Here is a 21062-nt window from a genome sequence, read left to right on the forward strand (position 1 = left end):
CTATGCTCCTGTGAGATGGTACCCTATAAATGCCTCTTCAGAGAGCAGGAAAAAGGGAGAGGGGAGTTCATGTTTCCAACTTCACTGTTTTCCTAGTTAAGAAAAGTTCCTCCTTGCTCCCTTCTTTGGGGGAGCAATTTATCAACCTTATCAACCATTTTGTACAGAGTAAATACACTCCAGCTACAAATTATAACCTAATAGCTTGAAGTGCACAAAAATCTATGATTCATAGACTACCACATTTAAACAAACCTTAATAAGGCTCTTAAACAGTTACAAAGGACCTTCTACTCTGAGATGATCGGCTCAGTTCCTTGTTCAAGTAACAGGATGAACTACCTCTGTGGAGATGTGTATCCCGCTTTTGCTTTGTGTTGCCAAGCAAAACTATATAATAATATGTTTCTTTTTGGCCTTAAAAAACATTTGTCATTTAAAGAAAACACATTGTGGAATGAGTATGAGGTGCTCGGCCTCAACACATCTGTTCCTGATTTGTATAATTAGCAGAAACCCACTGGCAGGATCCAGAAGGAACAGCCCCCGCCCGAGCACCCACCCTGCCCTGCATTTTCTGCGGAGCACATCTGGGAGGCGAGGGGACGGAGACTGCCAGGTCCAGCACTCACAGGTAACCCAATCCACAGTCATCCAAGCCTTGGGATCCATCACACTCTTTCACGTCACCTTCCACACTTTTCATTGAGGGGTTTCTTATGTTGTTTGATAGAACTAAAGGTTTTCTGGCCTTGATAAGATAATTGTTTCCATATCACAGCAGAATTGAAAAAAAAAACACATACACAGCTCTGTATCTCACTGACAATGATGGATTGTCATCAGATAATATCATCTCCCAAGTACACAGTGCCAGTAGTTGCAAAGTTGCAAATGTGAATTTCCTAAATAGGGCCTCAACCAGTGTTTTCTTTTGCTTTTGTTTTTTGTCTTTTGGTTTGGGTTCTATCCCTGGTTGAGGGGGCTGGTTCCCCATTATTAAAGATCCTGAGGGCACAGGGCACTTTTAAAGTAAGTTTCACGTATAAATAGTGCACATAAACCCAGAGTGTACTCCATGAAAATTTGATAACAGCTTGGGATAAGGCATGTTCTTCAAAAGGATCTATGATCCAGTTTACAGGCTTGTTTGACCTTTATCCCAACCCCTCTGGACCAGAAATCTGGCTGGAAATCTTATCAAGACAGATGATATTAAACTTGTCTGCCAATGGCAGTTTGACTAGAATGTTTGCTGGCAGAAGGTGCCCTCAAGACTCTAGGTGATTCCAGGAAGCAGTTCGCCCAGAGGGCTTACGCTGTGGGAGACACCCACCAGGACATCAGGTCTCTCAGTCAGAGTTCATTTTCTCCCCATAGTCATATTATACTGTTTCTGGATGTTTCTCTTTTAGATTCCAAATAAAGCAGACTTTGCTTGATGAGAGGTTGGAGAAATACAGGGTTGTTTTTTTTTAAAAAAAAAGATGCAAACATTCTCTTTTACAAGTCTGACAATTGGAGCAGCCACTTAAGCGGAGCAGGTGGAGCACTGAAGGGAGAGTCACAAGAAGTGGGTTCCGATGCCAGCCTTGCCCACCACGGTTCCTCAGCTCTTGGAGGGCTTGGGCTTCTCCTCTGTGAAATGGGGCGCTGGCCTCAGTACCTCTGACATTCCCTGATAGGGCAAAGATTCTAGATTTCAACAAAACACATACTTTTATTTCTGTGTCCCAGCCATTTCTCCCAGGAAAGTCCACCCAGCAAAGCAAGCAAAAGGAGTCTGGGCCCTCCAGGACAAATTCAGAGAATAAAAGCGTGAATAAAATTCACCAGGCCCAAGAGAAAGGCTAAGGTAGTAAAGAAATAGTACACGTCACATACTAAATAATTAAACTGGTGTTTTTAAAAGTCAACAGTATGTCTAAGAAATACAATGTGTTTACATTTGGTGAGATGTTTCCAGCTGCAGGGCAGATAACTTCAAAGCAATCTGTTGAGAGGTGCAGGGAAAAATACTTAGGTGCTTATGAATCATGCTGAGATTGGACAGGGTTGGCCTCAAGACACAGCTCATCCATAACAAATTTAATTTTTAAAAACGCTTGGTGGAAAAAATAAAAGAAAGGGGACTATAGTGTTATTCAAAACATCAGGTTTATATTTGTATTAAAAAAAACAAAACCAGAATGTAAGTTCCCTGAGGGAAGCAACTGCATCCCTCTGGTTCATTCTGATGTCCTTGGAGTGCAGCAGAGCACGTGGTCCTAAACTGGCACTCAGTTTATTCTTGTTAAATGAATGAGAATCCAGAGACTACAGGTTGTGTGTTTGAGGATGTGCGTGTGAGCCTCACTCCTGTCAGGGCTGGACAGAAAAATGACTGAAGATCAGGCCTGCCAAGGAAGAGCCTCTAAACTCATGCCCGGTGTTATTGAGTCTGCAGGGCCCTAGGGTTTTTATTACTTCTGGCTCCATTTGGCCATGAGCTTTCTATTCCATTGCAGCAATTTAGGAGAGGGATGGCCGGGGGTGGGAGGACCTCAGATGGCTGACTTTCATTAACAGACTGGAAGTAAGTGGTTCCCTAATGGGGTGTAGGGGCTAAAAAAGCCTTGTCACCCAAAACGTGGCTTTGGAGGTCAAAGCCAGCTAAATGATTTTAATAGAGAGAGAAAAGCGTCACTGCAAAAACACCCCTATTCAAAAATTCTCGTTCTCTGTAGCGCAGTGTCTCTCCCAAATGTGTTGTTTTCTCTTTGCTTGCTTCATTTACTGCACATTGTCCTTACAAAAAGAGGGCTGAGAAAAAAGCCAAAAAGATTTTTCAGCTGAACCTGTTGCCAATCACGACCTTCCAGTAAAAAACAGAATGGAAAAGAGACAACGATCCCAGCCAATCTCATCCCACATCCAAGCGACCCTCACAGCCAGTTCTAGGCATCAGGAGCCTGCCAGGCCTCTCAGCAGGCCTCTCACATGTGGGGGACACTGGGAAAACACCCCAGCTTCTGGCTTTATAGCGCTATAACACCTGTATTCTAGAAGACACTTCATACTATCCACACTATTAAAGGATCATGCAGTTTTCAAAAGGTGTTTCTGAATGAGCTGGTTTAAAATGGAATTTGAGAAACTGAAAAGAGATTTCAAATTCAGCTAACTGCAGGTCAGTGAGAAAGTGTTTCAGGAAAGGGGTGGAGTTCCTCTTTTCCTGTGCCATCTCACACCACACGAGACAGCACCTGAATCCCTGCACGTAGCCAGACTTTCAGGCCTTCAGATCTCCACTTAATTTTGAAAACATTCATCTACTCATTTGACATGAATTGAGCCCCTGACGTCCTCCCAGATCCTCACACATTTGGGCCTGTCTCATACTCTCATGTTAACTTCAACTGCAGTATTACTATTGGACTTATTTATGCATTTCTTTATTTCCAGATGAGAAAATGGGTTCCAGGTGGGTGCAACCTTGTCCTAATCATCATTGTGTTTTCTCTTCCCCAAATGGTTAATAAGCAATTTGACAAGGTAATAGGACTAACAGCAATGGGCAAGGAATGAATTATTCAATTTAAAATGGCAACAATTTCAGTGTTCATAAAGCAAACAGAGGTAAAGAATTTATAACAAATCTGTGTTTCAGAATTCCATTAAGAAAAATAACATTTTTGAAAAATGTAAAACAAGGAGGGTTTTTCAAAATGTGGTTTTTTTTAAAAAAAAAAAAAAAGATACAGAGAGTATGGTCTCAGATATATAAAAAGTTGATCTATCTATTCACATATAATTATTTTTCTAATCAGGAAAAAACTCTGAGACTAGTGGAAAAGACTTCGCAGAAGTTGAAATAGGACCCCTCCCCCTGCCCACTTTAGTAGATGAAACAGGGCTATTTCTTCCCCTGAACTAGAGTTAATTAAGAAAATGAAAGTTTTTTGAAAAGGAGAAACATACATAGCCTGTTCCTAGGGGATAATATTCTTAGCATCATTTTGTCCTTTATACATCGTATTATATCCAAAAGATTGGGGGTAGAATAAACAGCCGGACAATGTCAGGTTTTGAAAGTGTTGCTGTAGAGACATCTGTTCCACTGTTTCCCAAAGCGGTTCTCTATGGCATCTGTTCCACAGGACATTACGCTTGTTGCTTGGAAAACACAGGATTTTGTGCCAAATGAGTTTAGGTAATAATACCAAATCTCATTGCCTCTAAGACACTATTTTTAGTAAGAGACACCATATTTGATGCCAAGATTAAACTACATGGGGAATCTAACATTCTTATAAAGCTAAGACAGCAAAGGACTGAATCCTTAGTGTGAGAGTTAAGAAACACATCTTCCTGTACAAAGGGACTACAAGGAAATGTGCCTGTGTCAACCTTGGCACTAGCTGAAGGGGAGAGACTGAAAATTTGAGCCACAGATGGTATTCACTAGAGTTTTCATTTCAAATTCAAAAACTCCTGGAATAGAGAAAGAGATGGCAGTGTCCCCAGGGAACTGGCAGAAACCACACAAATGCTCTCTGAAAGAAAACAACTTCAGGAGTGATGTCATCAAGATGCCAACATAGGTTATTCCAGCTGCAGTCCCCCTCACAAGAAGACCAGCTGGCAACTATCCACAGAGAAGACATCATTGTGAAAAGCCCAGAACTGGGGGGTAAGGCTGAAGTACCCCTCTGGACCACAAGATGGAAAAGGACCACATGAGAAGGGGAAGAGGAACAGCTAGGCTGTGACCACATTACTCCCCCACCAGCACTGCACCAGGAGGGCCACTTTGGGCCCATGGCTTCTCCAGAGGCATAAAGAGAGCCCAACGTGGGCGTCCAGCTCCCCCAGCATTGCTGGACACTTCCTGGGAGACCCACTCAGGTCTTCCCTTATGGGGATCACTTGGGAAATCTGTAGGGCTCAACCACTGAGGATCAGACAGAAACAGAGAAGGGAGGTGGGTTTACAGCAACCAGCATTCAGATCTTGGTGGACCAAATTCCTACTTGCATTATTGGTGGAGCAGAGATCCAAGCCAGGGGTTGTGCCCACCCACAGAACCAAGGCAGTGTCCCTGGGTGGCCAGGGACCTTGGTCGTCAATTCTGATTCGGGCACTCAACCAAAGAGTTGTATGTACCATGGAGCCAGTTCTTTGGCCCTGCCTGAACAGGGATGAAAATTTGCTGCCCCACCAACTGCTGAGTGTGACTTCTAGTCCTACCCCACCAGGAAGCCCAGCTGGAGAAGCTGTGCAGCCACAGAGCCCACTCTCCAGCCTTGCTTAAGCAAGGACCCAAGCCAACATCCCTGTCCACATGTTAAACATAGCCTCTGGCCCTGCATAACCAGGAGCCCTAAACAGTGGCCCTGGGTTGCCTCAAAGCCCTGTCTATGGTATCACCCAGACAGGGAACCTAGCCTACAGTCCCACCCTGCAGCAGAGCCCACCCTACATAACTGTCAATTTGCAGAACACAGCCTGTAGCATTTTCCCCATCCTCCACCAAGCACCACAGTCTGACACATATTCATGGAGTGAATGAAAGTCTTCAATAGTGGAATCAAAGCATTCTGTTCAGTAAGTATAAGCCTGAGTCCCAGTTTGATCAAATCATCATAAAATTTAAGGCAAGATGGATAGCAGTCTAGAACTCCCACTCAGGAGCCCAGTTGGTTTTATAAGGTGAATGTCCCCCTGCCTAAAGAGGATGTACCCTGCCCTATTTAAATCAGTCAAGACCCATTATGTCTTTTCTATATGAAGCAATATATAAATAATTAAGAAATTTATCAGTTATGGCCCAATTAATTATCATATCATATTAATATCAACTCAACTGAAAAAAACATTATTCTAATTTCTGGAATAAATGCCATACCACACTGAGATCTTAAGATACTGAGGACCTTCTCCACAGTGCTGGTCAGGCTGCACTCATTTACACAGAGCAGATGTGGGACCAGCAGAAATGGCCCTTGGTGCAGATAGAGTAAGTGGCAACCTACAGGAGTGACTGGAGGCTTGGACTGCCTCTCCTTGCTGCGCCTGTCTCAAGCACAAGACTGGGCTCCAGAAACACCTGACAACATGAACTGATGGGATGCCTTCTATATGCCAGGTGCCATTCGAGATTATGGGTTGTATAGATGGTTCAGATGTTCTTCCTTTCCTCAAGGAGCTTATAGTTCAGCTAGATAAAATCATAATGACTTGGTAAATTGAGAAAACAATGCTCTACCCTGACATAGGCACCCCTTCTCCCCTTGATTTTGTCTTAGTGCATATTTAAGGATATTTGGCTTTTGCAGGACAGGTAAGGAGAACCCTAGACCCCTGAAAAAATTCCATCATGGGGGATATGCTGTTTGCTTAACTGCCTGCTCTACCTCAGAAAAGAAGGAATAGAGCATGGACTCCCACCCCCACCCCATCCCCTAAAAAAGTCAGCAGATTGGATTTCACTCTGGGCTTTGGATTCAAGGAAGCATACTTTCAGATTGTCTTCTGTATTGGCCAGCCCCACAGTTCTCAGAGTACGGTCCCCCTTTGCAACATCAGCAGCTCCAGGGAACGTGTTAGACATGCAAGTTCTTAGGCTCTACGTCAGATCTACTGAATCAGAAACTCTGGTGTGGCCCAGGGAGTTGCTCTTCAAAAGTCCTGCAAGTGATTCTCATGCATGTTAAAGCCTGAGAACCATTGGTCCAGCCCAACTCACCAGCATTGGAAAGAACACAGAGAGGGTAAGGCAGGCCTAAAGTGGATTCAAATGAAGACTGTGCATTTAACTAGAGTTTTCAGTGTAAAAGTTTTTAAAAAAAGAAAAAAAGGAGGAGGAGGAGGAAAGAAAGGAGAACAGAAAAAGAAACATGCTAAGTTAAATCAAACAGTCAAGAAACCTAATCATAGACAGCTGTGTTTAGCCATCAAATACGCATGGCTTTGGAGCAATCATGTTCTCCCTTGTTGTTCTCTTTTAAAGTGTAAATAATGGTGAGAGGATGAAAACTTAGTCGCTTAACATTTGACTCTAACCAATTTTATCAGATCCTGAAAGTAGAGCAGAAAATCACCTAAATGTAGAGGTTAGAAGTCCGTGAGTATTAGATTCAACTTCACAGTTTTAACAAAGACAACTTTGGCAGTAAACCTGCCTACCCAAGTGTGGTGTATCTGTAATTGCAAACTATTAACCACTTTTCAGTGTCCTAAGAGGTCTAAATGAGAGTTGAGGTATTCCTTCATAGTCTTATGATTTTTCAAAAGCCCCCAACCTTTGCAATAGGAAAACTGGAACTCTTAGACACACTGCTTAGCAAATAACCATGCTTCTATATTATATGGAAGAAAATAATCAGCTAAGAAGGCACAGGTCACATTCCTCCACACCTGTCTCTGTTGAACAAACGTGGCATTGTGAGCAGGTAAATATCCCCACCCCATGCCTTCTCTGAAGCAGCACTAAGAAAGCTTATTTCTGAGAAGCTAAAACCAAGACTTCATTTTAACTTCATCTAGAGATACAAAAAGTATCAACCAAAACATCAACACCATCTGCTTTTAGTTCTGGGCGTGTTATCCTTAAAAGAGAAGATTAGGAATGGTTCCTGGGTGCCTCCCTTCAAATATCTCAGCTTCTCAGGAAAAAGGAAAAATGCACATAAGCTATTTTCATTACCAAAGGATTCATCAATTTCCTTTGGCACGTTTAAGATAATACAAAATGCTAAGATTTAATTCATACTCAGTTTTTGTGGAGTAAAATCTCTACTGAGAATTATGGTTACAATTTCATTCTCAGTCTTTTTGTTGTTGTTGTTCAATATATTAATGCCATTTTTTATTCATAAGTATATTTAAATGATATAGGATTTATATTTCACAGTTGATACCCAGGGTCAAAACTCTCCTGTTATGCAAGATAGGAGCTCAAATAACTATCTTTTAAGAAGGATATGAGTAGATATAAAACAGTCTTAATTTATGAAGTTGCTAATTTTTCTTCCTTGTTACCAACATCTTCTATTTTATCAATTTTTAGCTGATGAATTGCTGTCAAAACAGCTTTGATGTCAGTGTATCAATTACTTCTCCCTGACTTAAAGCATATTCACTCTCAGCCCAGGCACAGTGTGTTGGGTGAGTGACCATCTTCCCAAGAGAGACATATCAACATTTCTTAATATTTCTCAGACTTCTGTTCTGAATTAAAACTCTACGTCAGGCTTACCTGTCATCATACCAAAACATTTCAATTAAAGCTTAAAAATGCACAGGGAGAAATATTCATTGGTTACTTATATGAATAAGAAAAATGAGTAAAATTCCAGCTAAATGTATACTCTTCTTAGGTTCAAAGCTCAAATCAACTATAAATTACACAATTGTCATACTGTAACTTGTCAGACATAAAAATGTTCCCATTTATTAGTAAAGAACCACGAAGAACAGGCATTTGCAAACAGGGGATCTTATAAAAGAAAGAAAGGTGTCTTTTTACCTACCTGGGCTGAGAAACCACAGAAGAAACCAAACCAGAAATGCACAAGTGTGAATGCAAAATTCTTATAGAAAAAATAGCATAAGAATTTGCACATTCGGAAATAGGACCATCTTCCGTGAACAAGGAGAAGTCTTTGGAGGTATCTAAATTGTGCAAATGAATAATCACTGGCCAAGACTGCCTGCAGTCCTTCCTGGCCGCTGATGCCAACACCAATGTGAGCACCTACAAAGGAGAACAGGGGCACTTAAATTTCCCCGAACATACTATCTATTTTATGTTATTATTTATTTACAGAAAGTTTACAGCTATAGCATTTATAATTTTTCACATATATCATCTCATGAAACACTACAGTTGTTAGGTATTTTATGAAAGAGGAAACCAGCCCAGAAAAGTTCAGTAATTGCACAAGGTTTTACAGTGTGTAAGTGGGAAAGCTGGGACTGAATCCAAGGGCTGGGAGAGTGGGTCTGGTGTTCATTGTACTACGCCACAGCTACTCAGTTCTCCAACAGTCTAACCAATTGCCATTTCCAGCTTATACATATACAGGTGATTTAATTAGAGACAAAGGTATTTTTTAATGAATGATAATAATGTTGGAAGCATTGGACCCAGAAAATATTCATTTCAAAGGGAAAACTAAATTGCCGTGCAATCTCCGTTACGTATTGCCAAATGCTGAACCTGAGGAATCAGGTCTGCAGCATGCCCCACTGAATGATTGTCCTCTTACTTTTGATCATGCTGACATCATTGGCTCCATCCCCAATGGCCAAAGTGACAGCATTTCTGTGCTTCTTCACCAGCTCTACTACTTGGGCTTTCTGGAGTGGGGTGACTCGGCAGCAAACCACAGCTTTGCACAGGCAGGCGAGTTCTAAAAGATCGTCCTTCACATCACTTTCCAGGGCATGCGCCTGTGTTATTGGAAAAAAAAAATCCAGGATATGGCAAGAAATAATAACTGAGAGATCTCATTTGGAAAGCAGATTTCTTGTTTCTCAGCTGATTTCTTTCCTAAGCAGTTTAACTCACTTCTACAAGTCACTGTTGATTCATGGTCACACAAACAACAGCTGACTAAAGAGATGAGTATTGAACTCTTCTCACATCCAAGGAATTTTAGAGTAAAAAGAAAAGACACAGCACTCTAGTGTATCCTCCTTGTCACATTATCATGCTGTATTGGAGAGAGACGGTGAAATGCCAGAGAAGTTCCAGAATCTGATAAAATAAGAAGCAAAAACCAGAACCTAACTGCTGCCTCACCATGTTTAGAATGAACTACAAAACGATGGTGATTTGTTTGTTCTACCTCATGGAATTGTTGTTCTCTTTGCATTGGGTTGTTTTGTGGGTTCAATGTTGGTTGTCGTGGTTGTTATTGCACAAGCAAATGAGAAGCAGATGCTCTGGAGAGTAGCCCTTGAAGAACACAGTGATTGAAATCAAGAGTCCCATGCAAAAGGTTGGCGTGCAACCTGTATCTCAGACAAGGTTCCCCAACCACTTCTACCCTTGCTCTTCTCCAAATACAGAACAGCCTTTAGACATGGCAAGAAATGACTGAAAAAGAGAGAATAATCCTTAGAAATTAACTGTGCAATTTTTTTCTAGGAAATATCTCAATGTATTTTATTTAATAAACCCATTGAGAGGAAATAGAAATTCAGCTGAATGTTGAATCATCGGAATCTTGAATGAATCTTTAGCAAGATATTCACAGCCCATCACAATCTAGCTCCTATATTCCTTTGAGTTCTGGGTTTGACAGCACCTTTAATTTTTTTACTTTTTTACTGCCATCATGCCAAATAGCTTGTGCTGTATATTGATAGGTTCTTGCCTTTGTGCCTTTGCACTTGCTGTATCTCTACCTGAAAACATCACTTTCTCCAGGAAGTCTTCCCTGACTTTCCCACAAGGAACTAAATGGGCCTGCCTCTTTGCAGAATATAATTGGGTCTTTTTTTCTCAGAGTCTGAGTTTAGGTTTTCAGGTGTTGATAATAAAGAAAAAAGAAAAGAGAAGAGGACCCTTCTGGGCAAGACAACCAGTTACATGCTTTCTCTTTCAGAAAAGGCAATTATATTTGAGAATACTAACTCAAAATTTCCATAGAAAATGTAAACCTTGTCATGAGAATTTTGTACATCAGAGTCATGTTTTTATACTCATTCACCCATCTCTCCATTTATACCATTTATTATTTATTATCTCATTTATAGTTATTAATATTTAGACAGCATACCCAGGTCATAGTGCTGGAGGCAAAGAATAAGGAAGTGATAATGGTCCTTGTTCCATGGATTGCCATCTGGTGGAGAAGCTAATCTCACAGTGGTATGACAAGTGTTACAAAGAGGCATAAGCATAGCTTTGAGAGCACAGAGGCAGACATCTTTGGTTCAAGATTTGAGCAAACTGGAATCACGATTTCTTTGTGTTTTTGTTTCAGCTTCTGACCATTGTAGCAGAAACATGGTTAGTTCTCCTTAAATGAAAAATAACATTTCATGGTTTCATAAGTTTCAGGCTTTGAAGCTAGAGGGGTTCTTGAAAAGCATCTATCATAGCTTTCTTCCAGCAGATTTAGAGATGAAGAAAGAATAATATATATTATTACCTGATTGCTCTAACCCACTACAGATTGGCTTCTTTGAGCCTGAGGGAAAGTCAAAGCACAACTCATCAAGAACCCTTCCTATTTGGTCCCTGGGCAATTTCCTCTTGGCGGTCACCAGCTCCAAGTCCCAGCTGACAGGCTTAATATTTTCAGTTACTACTCATTTTTGCAAGGGAGAATTTCGTGTCATCTGGACAAACTTTCAGCTGAGCCTGGCCTGCAGCTGAGCGCTGTAACTTTCCACGGTGTAGAAGGCAACACATCGTTACGTCTGGAATCCAGCTGGCTGCTGCTCTAAGTGCTAAGAGCTAGCAGACAGATGGTCACAGAGGGGAAAATACAATATACGCATACCCAACTCCTTTCATTGTCTAAGAAACTGTCTACAAGAAGATACACTTATTTTCCAAACTCCACAAGTGAAAAATGATCATCAAAGCTGGAGAAAGATGTGAGATTAGCTCTTGGTGCAAGTAGCATATAATTTCAATGGAGTGTAATCAGAGCTTTTGTTTTCTAAATTAGAAAGAAACTCAGAAAAGTGTTTTGATATTTGTTCAATATTTGGATCCTGAACTATAATAAAAGTACAATACAAGTTTATTCTATTATGACAAGGACCAGATTTCCTAATCAAAGCAAATTGTTTGGCATTGCAGTAAAATGTGGCTATTTAGTAAATACACCAGAGGTATCTTAATGGCAATAATTTGGTGTGGTAATTACATGAAGATCAGGTTGTGCTCTGTAAATCATAAACATTAGCAAGAGCAATAACTGTAATACATCTATCTAGTTGCCTTACTTTCATTAAATAGCAGTGAGCTGTGACACTCTCCCTTAGAAAGGCACTGTTAAATGGTCTACAGTCATTAAACAAGATTGATATTCTGTGAATACAGTATTTCTTCAGCTCCTCCCCTTTACTGTGGTGGTTCAAGCAATAATGAGTGAAATATATATTAGAAGTTTTCTTTCCCCTTGCAGACAGGAAATCATTGTGTCTGCTGCTTCTAGTGGTGTCATTTGTTTGGAAAACACAGATGGAGATCTCCTTAAGACAGCACCACAGAGATAATCATTGGGTGAAGAAAAAAGAAAGAACAAAAGCCTTAAGCTAACTCACCAAACTGTGGCCATTTATGATTAAGGCATAATCTCCTGTTACAGTTTCTTCAAGAACTGAGTCCAGCTCCAGCTGCTGTTTTTTTTCAAAAACTGCATGGCCATTGGAAAAACTTCTGTTTTGTCCATATAAATTTTCCTTCGCTTTCCTTAATGGAGAGGAGGGACAGCAAATCACAAAAAAGCACACAGAGCATACCTATTGACTCTACCAAGAAACTAGCCTAGAGGTAAATTCCTTTTATCACTATTCAGATTATGTCATGAGATTCAGTTACAGTTAAGTAAGCTGGATAATTCTTTGTGATGGGGATACCATAGCAAATTTGCAGGTTCCAGGAGGTAGAAGGGTAAACCTAATGAAACAAGAGTCATTTTGAATGTTTTCAATTGCCCACATGCTACATCACCAATTTGAGATGGGCTTGAACTACAGGCTCTTGATAAATTTGGTTATAAGGCTGTCTGAGCCTCAAGGACTTAAGAGCCATGGAGCTGGCATGTGATATTGTTAGATAACAGAAAGAAAAAGACTAAAGACAATGGGTGAAATCTTCTAGGAAATCCAGGGCATCTCTGTATAAAATAAATTTATCAATTTGCAGAACAATGTAATACAATCCATCTTAAAACAGCAGTCTTCTAAGAGGCATATTTAAAATGATTTTGACAATAAAAACAAATGATGGCATTTACTGAATTGGCATAGTCATAATATAAAGGGGTATTTTAACTGAAAATTGTACTCATAAGTTCAAACAGTAGAATAAATCTTCTAGGAAAGAAATTACAGACACCAAAGTATGGAGGGCAATTCCAAACTGGAACTCCCTCTGATGTCCCATCTAATTAGCAGTAGAATAATCCTGCCCACATCCATCCTTCTCTACTGTTTAAGATGCATGGACATTTAATACCCTTAGAAGTGGCATTTCATTCTTCTCTACAAAATGGAAATATGATTCCTTTAAAGGAAGGGAAACTTGCTTTTTGAGGACCCCGGGATGACAGGCTTTGAAATAAGGTAGGGCAAGCTGAAATGACTACAGAGCTCTCAGCCACAACCAGAGAGCCACATAGTAGATGCTCCCTGCAGATAATGCCAAAGCCGGAACCCAACGCTTCAGGGCACAACGTTCATATACAAAATGAGTGCCCAGGAGAAAATGGGAAGTGAGAGATGGGCCAGAAAATGGATGTTTTGGCTTACAGCAAAATGAAATTGTTCCCCAATGTCTCATTCTATGTAGAAAATATTCATTAAAATTGTTTTAGCCTGTAACAAGAAGAGAATGTTCACTGTACAAAAACAATCATTTGAGCCCTCAGCTTTCTATTATTTGAAAATGTACTACTAATTGTTTACATGCTGAGTTTGAAAAAAAAAAAAACAGTAAAAAAAATACCCTTATCTTTTGACTCAACATCTCCTTCTACTGTCTGGGACCAAAATCACAGCCTGCATTTAGAACCCAAGACCCCCAGAGGTTACAGGCCCCTGGCTCCAAGGATGATACCATGCATTTAGCAATCTGTTTGCAGAATCAAAGAAGATTTATAAAGTCATAGCACAACGTGTGAAATATAGGGAGTTAGAGTAGGTAGGGGGAGGAAGAAAACACATGAAAAATCATTGTTTTAAGTGGGAGGATCAGACTTTTGCATCAGATAATCATGTCAGTGAATCCTCCTCACAGTCATGAAAATTTACAGTCCCATGTGATGAAGAAGGCTAGACAGACAAGTTCCTCAGAAATGAACATTTTTCTGACAATATTGCAGTGCTTATAAATTGGGTCTTAGGAAAGCACCAAAGGGCAAACATCTCCTGAGGTTTCCATTTTAGTAAAGTTCTCGCTTGCTGTATAAATGACTCAATCTCTGTTTTCCCCCTAGAGAATGAAAACATTCCAAACAAGGGTGAAGTTCATGAAAGTATTGGCTGAAATTCTATTTACTTAGGATTTTCCCCCCTAAACTGTCCTCCTAACATCCCACATTAGAAAAAAATCCTTTCCCAAGCAGAAAAGAACAGTTTTGCCAGCCCTGCTTAAATTCCCACTGCACTCCCTCCACACAGGGCAACCCTCCTCGACAGATTGGGCTAATGTGTTTTCAGACCTTTACCCATGTAGCTGTCATTTCTTTTTCTTCCTAGAATGAATTTAGCTCTTCAAACATCAGCTAGTTCTCCCAAAACCAATTTATTAGAGGAGGGAAAGTTACACAAACTCCCTTCAATGATATGAACTATACATTTTTGCAATCATAACACAAAATGCTTAAACACAAAATGCAAATAACAAATGCAAAAACAAAAGAGTGCCTATTTTCCCCAAGCTTTGTAATGAAGGGCAGTCTGTTACAACATTGGCATGCAGAAATGCATTAATGGTTGAGGCAGTCGTGGTATTCACAGCCACAAACACAGCATAGCACAGTTACACCCACATTGGCTTGCATGCAATCTATAAAGAAGAGATGGTAGGAAAGAGAATCATTTTGTCTGTGGTCTTAAGGCACTATATGTTCAGTTAAATGGGCCTGTTAGAAATGGATTGAAACCATGACATCATGTTTAAAAGAAGATAATCTTGACTTTGAGGTAAGAGCACTGGGCTTAGAACCTGGAGACCTGCGTTCAGGCTTGAGGTCTGTCTGACATCTTATGGACCCATAGTTAAGTCATCTGACCTCTAGTCACTTGATTAACCAGTTACAGACACAGGCTACAACCCAGGTCTTCAAATTCTCCCATAATTCTTGGTCTACCACACCAAACTGGTGCCTGTAGGTTGGGACAAAAGTGCCACAGACTGCCTCTAGGTTGGGAGAAGGACACAGTGCCAGAGGAACAGTTAAGGGACAGCACCACCCTGACAGAGGAGAAAAAGGAAGAGAGTACATCAAATTCTGATTTCAAGCCCCAGTTCCATCCCTTACTACCAATGCAACCTGTAAGACGTTCAACCCCTGAACCGGTTTCTTTATTAGAAATCAGTAGAATGGGACCAGCCATTCAGACTGGTTGATAATCAGCTATGAAAACTTGGGCAGCTGCACCAGTATATACTAGATCTCTAAGATGTCTGAATGCTCTAAAACTGCATGAACCTATTAAACATTTTTCCTGGGTGACTAGAAGTTGGGAATTAGAAACAAGATGTGTTTCATCTGCACAGTGTCTTTAAAAATCCATACAAGTTTAAGGACACATGGTGCTCACCTTCACCAAAGGTCACCACTCCCTAATGTCGTATATATAGCCCATATCACGCAGCTATTTCCTGCCTGGCTCTGGAGTCATTTGAGACCCCTGTCCATTCAAACAAATAACTTTCCAACAAGTAAGTGTTCAAAAAAATTTCAACGTGCATTTTGTTGTTTAAAGAGAAGATATCAGTTCCTAAGTATATCACTCAATACTTCTCAGAAGAAGGAATCACTTCAAGATTTAATTAAGTTATAGGACATGAATTTTTCTAACAATAAAATATGTGGTCATTGCAACAAAAATGAAACATGGAATGAATTTGCCTGTCTGCCCAAGCAAAATTACATTCTCAGTCTGCTATCCTTTGAGCAGAAGACATATGTATTGGTAAAACGTAATCCATGCAGTAATCTTCTGAAAAGCCATAGCAGGGTTTAATTTTAGATTTCTAGGCATGTCCTTAATATTAAAGTAATTGCAGCCACAAAATTAACCCAGGACTCAAAGTATCTAAAATGGTTCATGATACTAAATTTGAAACAAGCTGTATGCATGATATATATGAAAATTATATATCCATGTTTATGAAATAATCTAAACACATTTGACAGGTTTAAGTACTAGCATTTAGATCATTTCCTTCCAATAGCTACTGTCACTTGGATTCTGTTCCTTTGATACACTGCTGTTTGCATGAACTCCCACTGAACTCAAAAGCACACAGGAAAACTAAGTGGTGCAAATTTATGATTTCAATATTTCATCCCGAAAACTATGGATTTACCTATAAGTAGTCAAGATTAGGATTAGAGAGAGGATCTTCAGCAATAGCTTTTTTGGATGCTCTTTTCCCTAATACTAATTTAAGCAAGTGGTACTATAACTGTATTGATTCCTCCTACACAGAATTTTCTACCATGCATTGTCTCTCAGTCTTAGACTCTAAGGATGTGGTTTCCTCCAAATCTGGGTTGAAATAAACATTATATGTTCAGTGACTAAGCAAAATGGCCACAAGGATCTTGAAATAATTAGTCTAGATGGAAATCCTTTATATTTTTCCTTGTGAATACTTTTCCTTCTCATTAAAAAAATGAAGACAATTTTTAGCTTTTTTTCTAATTATGAAAGCATTGCATGAGCACTACTACAACTTCAGATAATATGAAGAGCCATACAGAAGGAAGCAAATATGATCCATAATTCCATCACCCAGAAAGAACTATTATGTATGACCTCCAGAGCTTGATGGGCAGGTAGGTGGATGGATGTGGATATAGATGTATAGTGGTTTATATGTATGCATGCATATATATATATATATATATACAGATACCCACTTGTTTGGAAAAGAAGGATCATACCATGCATGATGTTTTGAAATCTCATTTTTCCTTTAAATATATCATGGACATCTTCCAATGTCAACAAACACAAATCACACAAATCACTTTTAATGACTATATAATACTCCATTGTGTGCATATCAGAGTAATTAATTTTTTAAGGACAGGTCCTAGAAATAAGAATCACTGGATCAAGGTGAGCATATAGGTAATTCTGAAATACATTGCTAGTTTTCCCTCTAGAAATTTTCTACCAACTTATAGTCCCAACAATAGGATATAAGAATTCATATTTCCCCACATTCCTTCCATATAATAATAGTTATATCATCTGCTTAATCAACCAAATGTAGCTGGATAAAATCTTGAGAGGCTGACTTTGGCTCCCCACCCTTTCTGCAATCACCGCTGCTACCACAGGTAACCCTCTCTCTTTATTCAGAAACATAGCTTTCCTCAGGGTATCTGACAGAGCCAAATACAGAGGGAAGAAGAGTCAGGATCTTGCTCTTTGAGTACCAAAAGAGACTCTTGAAACACAGCAGCAGCAGCAGCATTCTGAATTCCAGTGATCTGGAATTTCACACAGCAGGCTTTTTGAGAGGAAAGAAAAAAAAAAGTCTCTTCAGTATCAAAAGACTGATCCCTAAAGAAATTGGGGCATAAGATACTGTGATATGCAACAAACTAGAAAGCCCATCCCAGCCTAGAGAAGAGGGATTTGGGTTAGTTGAGGTCCACCTTGAGTTCTACTATTTTCTCAAGTCCAGGGAGTATCTTTATTATCATTGCTTTAAACTCTTATCAGTTAGATTGGTTAACTCTGTTTCATTTTTTCTGGGTTTTTTTTCTTGGTCTATCATTTGGAACATATTCCTATGTCTCCTTATTTTGTATGACTTTCCGTGCTTGGTTCTTTGAATTAGTTGAAAAAGCTCACTTACCCAATCTTGAAGGATTGGCCTTGTGTAAGAGAGTCCCTTTTGTATATTGGGTATGCCTTGTGGCTTGGGCAAGCCAGAGGTCAACTAAGTGTAAGATGGGCTTTTCCTGGTGCTGGGGCTTTGCAGGGCATGGTTCCAGGGGAATGGCCTTGGCGCCCATTGGAGAGGATCCTGGGTGGACACCTGTGGGTTCTGTGCTGGTGGGGGGAAGGTGGTGGTCCAGCAGAGGGTCAAGGGTGTGCTCCAGGTAACTCCCAGATTGGCACAAGTTGACTCCCATGTGCCACCTCACCCCTATGTCTGTGCACACTCTGAGCCACTTGGGATGACTCTGGGGAATTCCTGTGCTGGATGCCTACCAGCATAGGTGGCATGGCATCATTCTCTGTGAATGTTCCCCTTGGCCCTTTCATGCTCTAGGTTGCTCCCAGTAATTCCCTCATCAGTGCCCACAGATCCCTCTTGTAGCTGGATCAGGCACCATGCATGCATGTGCTCCACTCATGGCCCCTGTGTGTTCTGGGCTGCTCCAGGGAATTACCACATCATCATCCATTGGGGCCCACTCGTGACCAGGGATCAGGCCCAGAATATGCATTCCCCTGCAGTGCTCTGGGACTTGGGTCAGTGGCACAGGCCACAGATTTGTGCACCCTCCCTGTGAGCAGCGTAACTTTTCTGTCCTGCTGATGGGAGCTAGGCTAGTGTATAATGGCAGACCAAAAGCCAAGACCACAGGAGCTTTCCCAGATCCTGCTCTTGGCCTCCCTAAGATGTGTGGAAGGAGTGCAAACAATGGCACTGGCCAGCTATCCAATCCTGGATTGCCTCTTATTTCCTTGCCAGGTGGTGGATGAGTAGTTCTGAAACTTACCTTCTTTCACTTATGGTCTAGTTGCACTTTAAACTGCTGGTCTTTTTTCCTGCATCTCAGGACAGGGAGTCCATGCCTGGCTCTCTCAGTGATATGATATGCCACTCCTTCCCCTTTGCCAACTGCTATACTGGGGATGCAGTTCCTACAGGTACTATGTCTTTGTCTCTCCTGCTGTTTTTTTTTTTTTTTTTTTTTTTTATCTTTCTGTCCCTCATTTTATAGAAGGTGTCTGCTTTGGTCTCTGTTCTTCAGAGTAAAATGGTCTGTGTATAGGTCTAGATTCGAATCATAGATGGGAGTATGTGGATTTAGGTTCCCTCTACTCTACCATATTCCCAGAATCCTCCAAGGAAAGGGCCTTTGAAAAGGAGCCTAGATGTTGGGGAGTCACTAAAAGGAGGCTGGTCCTGACTCACACCCTGGACCAGTTGTGGATAGGAGAGCCATGTGGGCTGAGAATCTGAGTATGGAATAGTGACATGGAGGGTAGTTGACTAAGGGTATTTCAGAAACAGAGGTGGCCATGTGAGAGCACAAGTCTTCCTGGACACAGAGAGATGAGGAAAAGCAGCCAATTTTCCTCATTTCTCCAGGGTGTGGAAGTCAGCTGAGAAAGACAGTCTGCAACCCAAAGAGACCCAAGATCAGAGAGGGACATAGAGATGGTAAGTGCTAGATGCCAGCAAGGTGACATTGAGGACCAGTGACAGGTGAGGCACTCATGCATCCTAGACTTGAATGAAAATTACCCAAAGGTGCCTAGCTCGATTATGCTGTCATCAAGCAAAAATGAGGTTCAAGTCCAGTTACATACATTTAAACAAGTTTCTGTTTTTGCTCCCTTTAGTGTATTCTGGACTGTGAAAGTCAGACAAACTCAAAATAACACAGCCTCCTTCTAAGTCCCATCATAGCCAATCAAATCTGAGTCCTATCCATTCTACTTCCAAAACAGCCATCAATTTCATCTCAGTCTTTCCTTCCCCATTGTCACAGCTTCACTGCTTTAGTTCAACCCTCATCATCTCTAAACTAAGGTATTCCAACAGCCTCCTGATGCATCTCCCCTTACTATGTATGAGTTTCCATTAAACATACTTCATCTATCTTGTCCCTAGGGTGTTATTCCTAAAATGCAAAATTAAATTTGTCACTCTTCTGCTTAGAAGTCATCCACATCCATCCATTACCTTCAGGATAAGATATAACCGCTTTTGCTTGTCAGTCAATCTATCACCAATCTGTCTCTGAAAAAATGTCCCCACACTTAACTTTGTCATACACTCTAGCTACAACTTGGAATATTGCTCCTGGAAAATAACGTGATTTGTTTCATGTTGTATGCCTTTGTGTATACTGTTCTATCAACCTGCAATATCCTTATCCAATGTAACTAGTTGAGGAAGGGGATCCATAAAAGTTGTAATATGTTGTTCTTTTCAATATCTTAAGAAGGTTAATAAAAATTGTAGATTTATCTATGATAAGAATACATTGACTCTAATTTTTTCTAAAGTTTTATGTTATTTTTGGCTACCATTACATCAACCTGGTGCAGAAAACTGCTATATCACTCTGGTTAGAAGCCATGACAGGAGATTGCATGTCTTTGCCAAATAAAAATCAGAAAGTCTAATTAATTGTTCCTAATATAATTTTATTAGTTATTTATATAATTTTAATAGAGACTCCATAGAGTCCATTGAGGAAATGTTAATAAAAGTAGTCCTTAGTGGTGGAAAGATTGAGAACAACAGCTGCAGAAAAGAGGGAAGTGAGAAGGGAAGAAAGAGAATGGAAAGAAAGGAAAGAAGGCAAGAAGGTTGCTCCTGGAACTACTATAAAGCTTTAAGTCCTTATCTCATTAAGTCCCCCAAAATAAAATAATCTATAGGGTGAATATTTGCATATTTTCTGATTTTACAAATGAGGAAACCAATCAAAGGAAGTTTGACTAATATGTCAAAAGTCAGCCATCCAGCGAACACGAAGCCAAGATTCCAACTTAAGTCCAGCTAGCACAAAGCCCCTATCCTTCTATGCCTGCTGTCTCTCCCTGAAATTTATTCTGCTCTATTTGCTAATGTGGTGTGTGACCTCACGTGAAGTGGTAAGATGCCTCAACAACTACATTTTTTATATTAATCACTTAAAGGGAGTAAGAATACTGCCAATGTGTGTTTAGGGAGACACATGGCAAGTGATTTGGTGACAGGCTCTGGAGCTATGCTGTCTAGATTCAAATCCCAGCTGAACCACCGACTAGTTGTGAACCTTTGAGAGTATTATTTTCCCACCTGTGCCTCAACTTCCTAATTTGTAAAACTAGGATAATGGCAATGCCTTCCACTGGGTTGCTTTGGGAATGAAATGAGAGAATACGTGTTTACTGCTTGCATTAGTATCTCAGGC

The 21062-nt window shown here is 40.4% G+C and overlaps 1 protein-coding gene across 3 annotated transcripts in view; it reads right to left on the bottom strand.

The window, feature by feature from the left end:
* The window catches only part of ATP8B4 (ATPase phospholipid transporting 8B4 (putative)), a 214187-nt gene that overhangs the window by 24000 nt on the left and 169125 nt on the right, over positions 1-21062 (bottom strand). For all 3 annotated transcript variants that reach the window (XM_036932085.2, XM_036932083.2, XM_036932084.2), the window contains exons 21-23: positions 12271-12418; positions 9252-9435; positions 8514-8737 (exon numbers count right to left, since the gene is read on the bottom strand). In XM_036932085.2, coding sequence (XP_036787980.2) covers positions 8514-8737; positions 9252-9435; positions 12271-12418 — 556 coding nt within the window. The remainder of the gene's footprint in view (positions 1-8513; positions 8738-9251; positions 9436-12270; positions 12419-21062) is intronic.

This window comes from Manis pentadactyla, chromosome 11, assembly GCF_030020395.1.
Source record: "Manis pentadactyla isolate mManPen7 chromosome 11, mManPen7.hap1, whole genome shotgun sequence".
Taxonomy (NCBI): Eukaryota; Metazoa; Chordata; class Mammalia; order Pholidota; family Manidae; genus Manis; species Manis pentadactyla.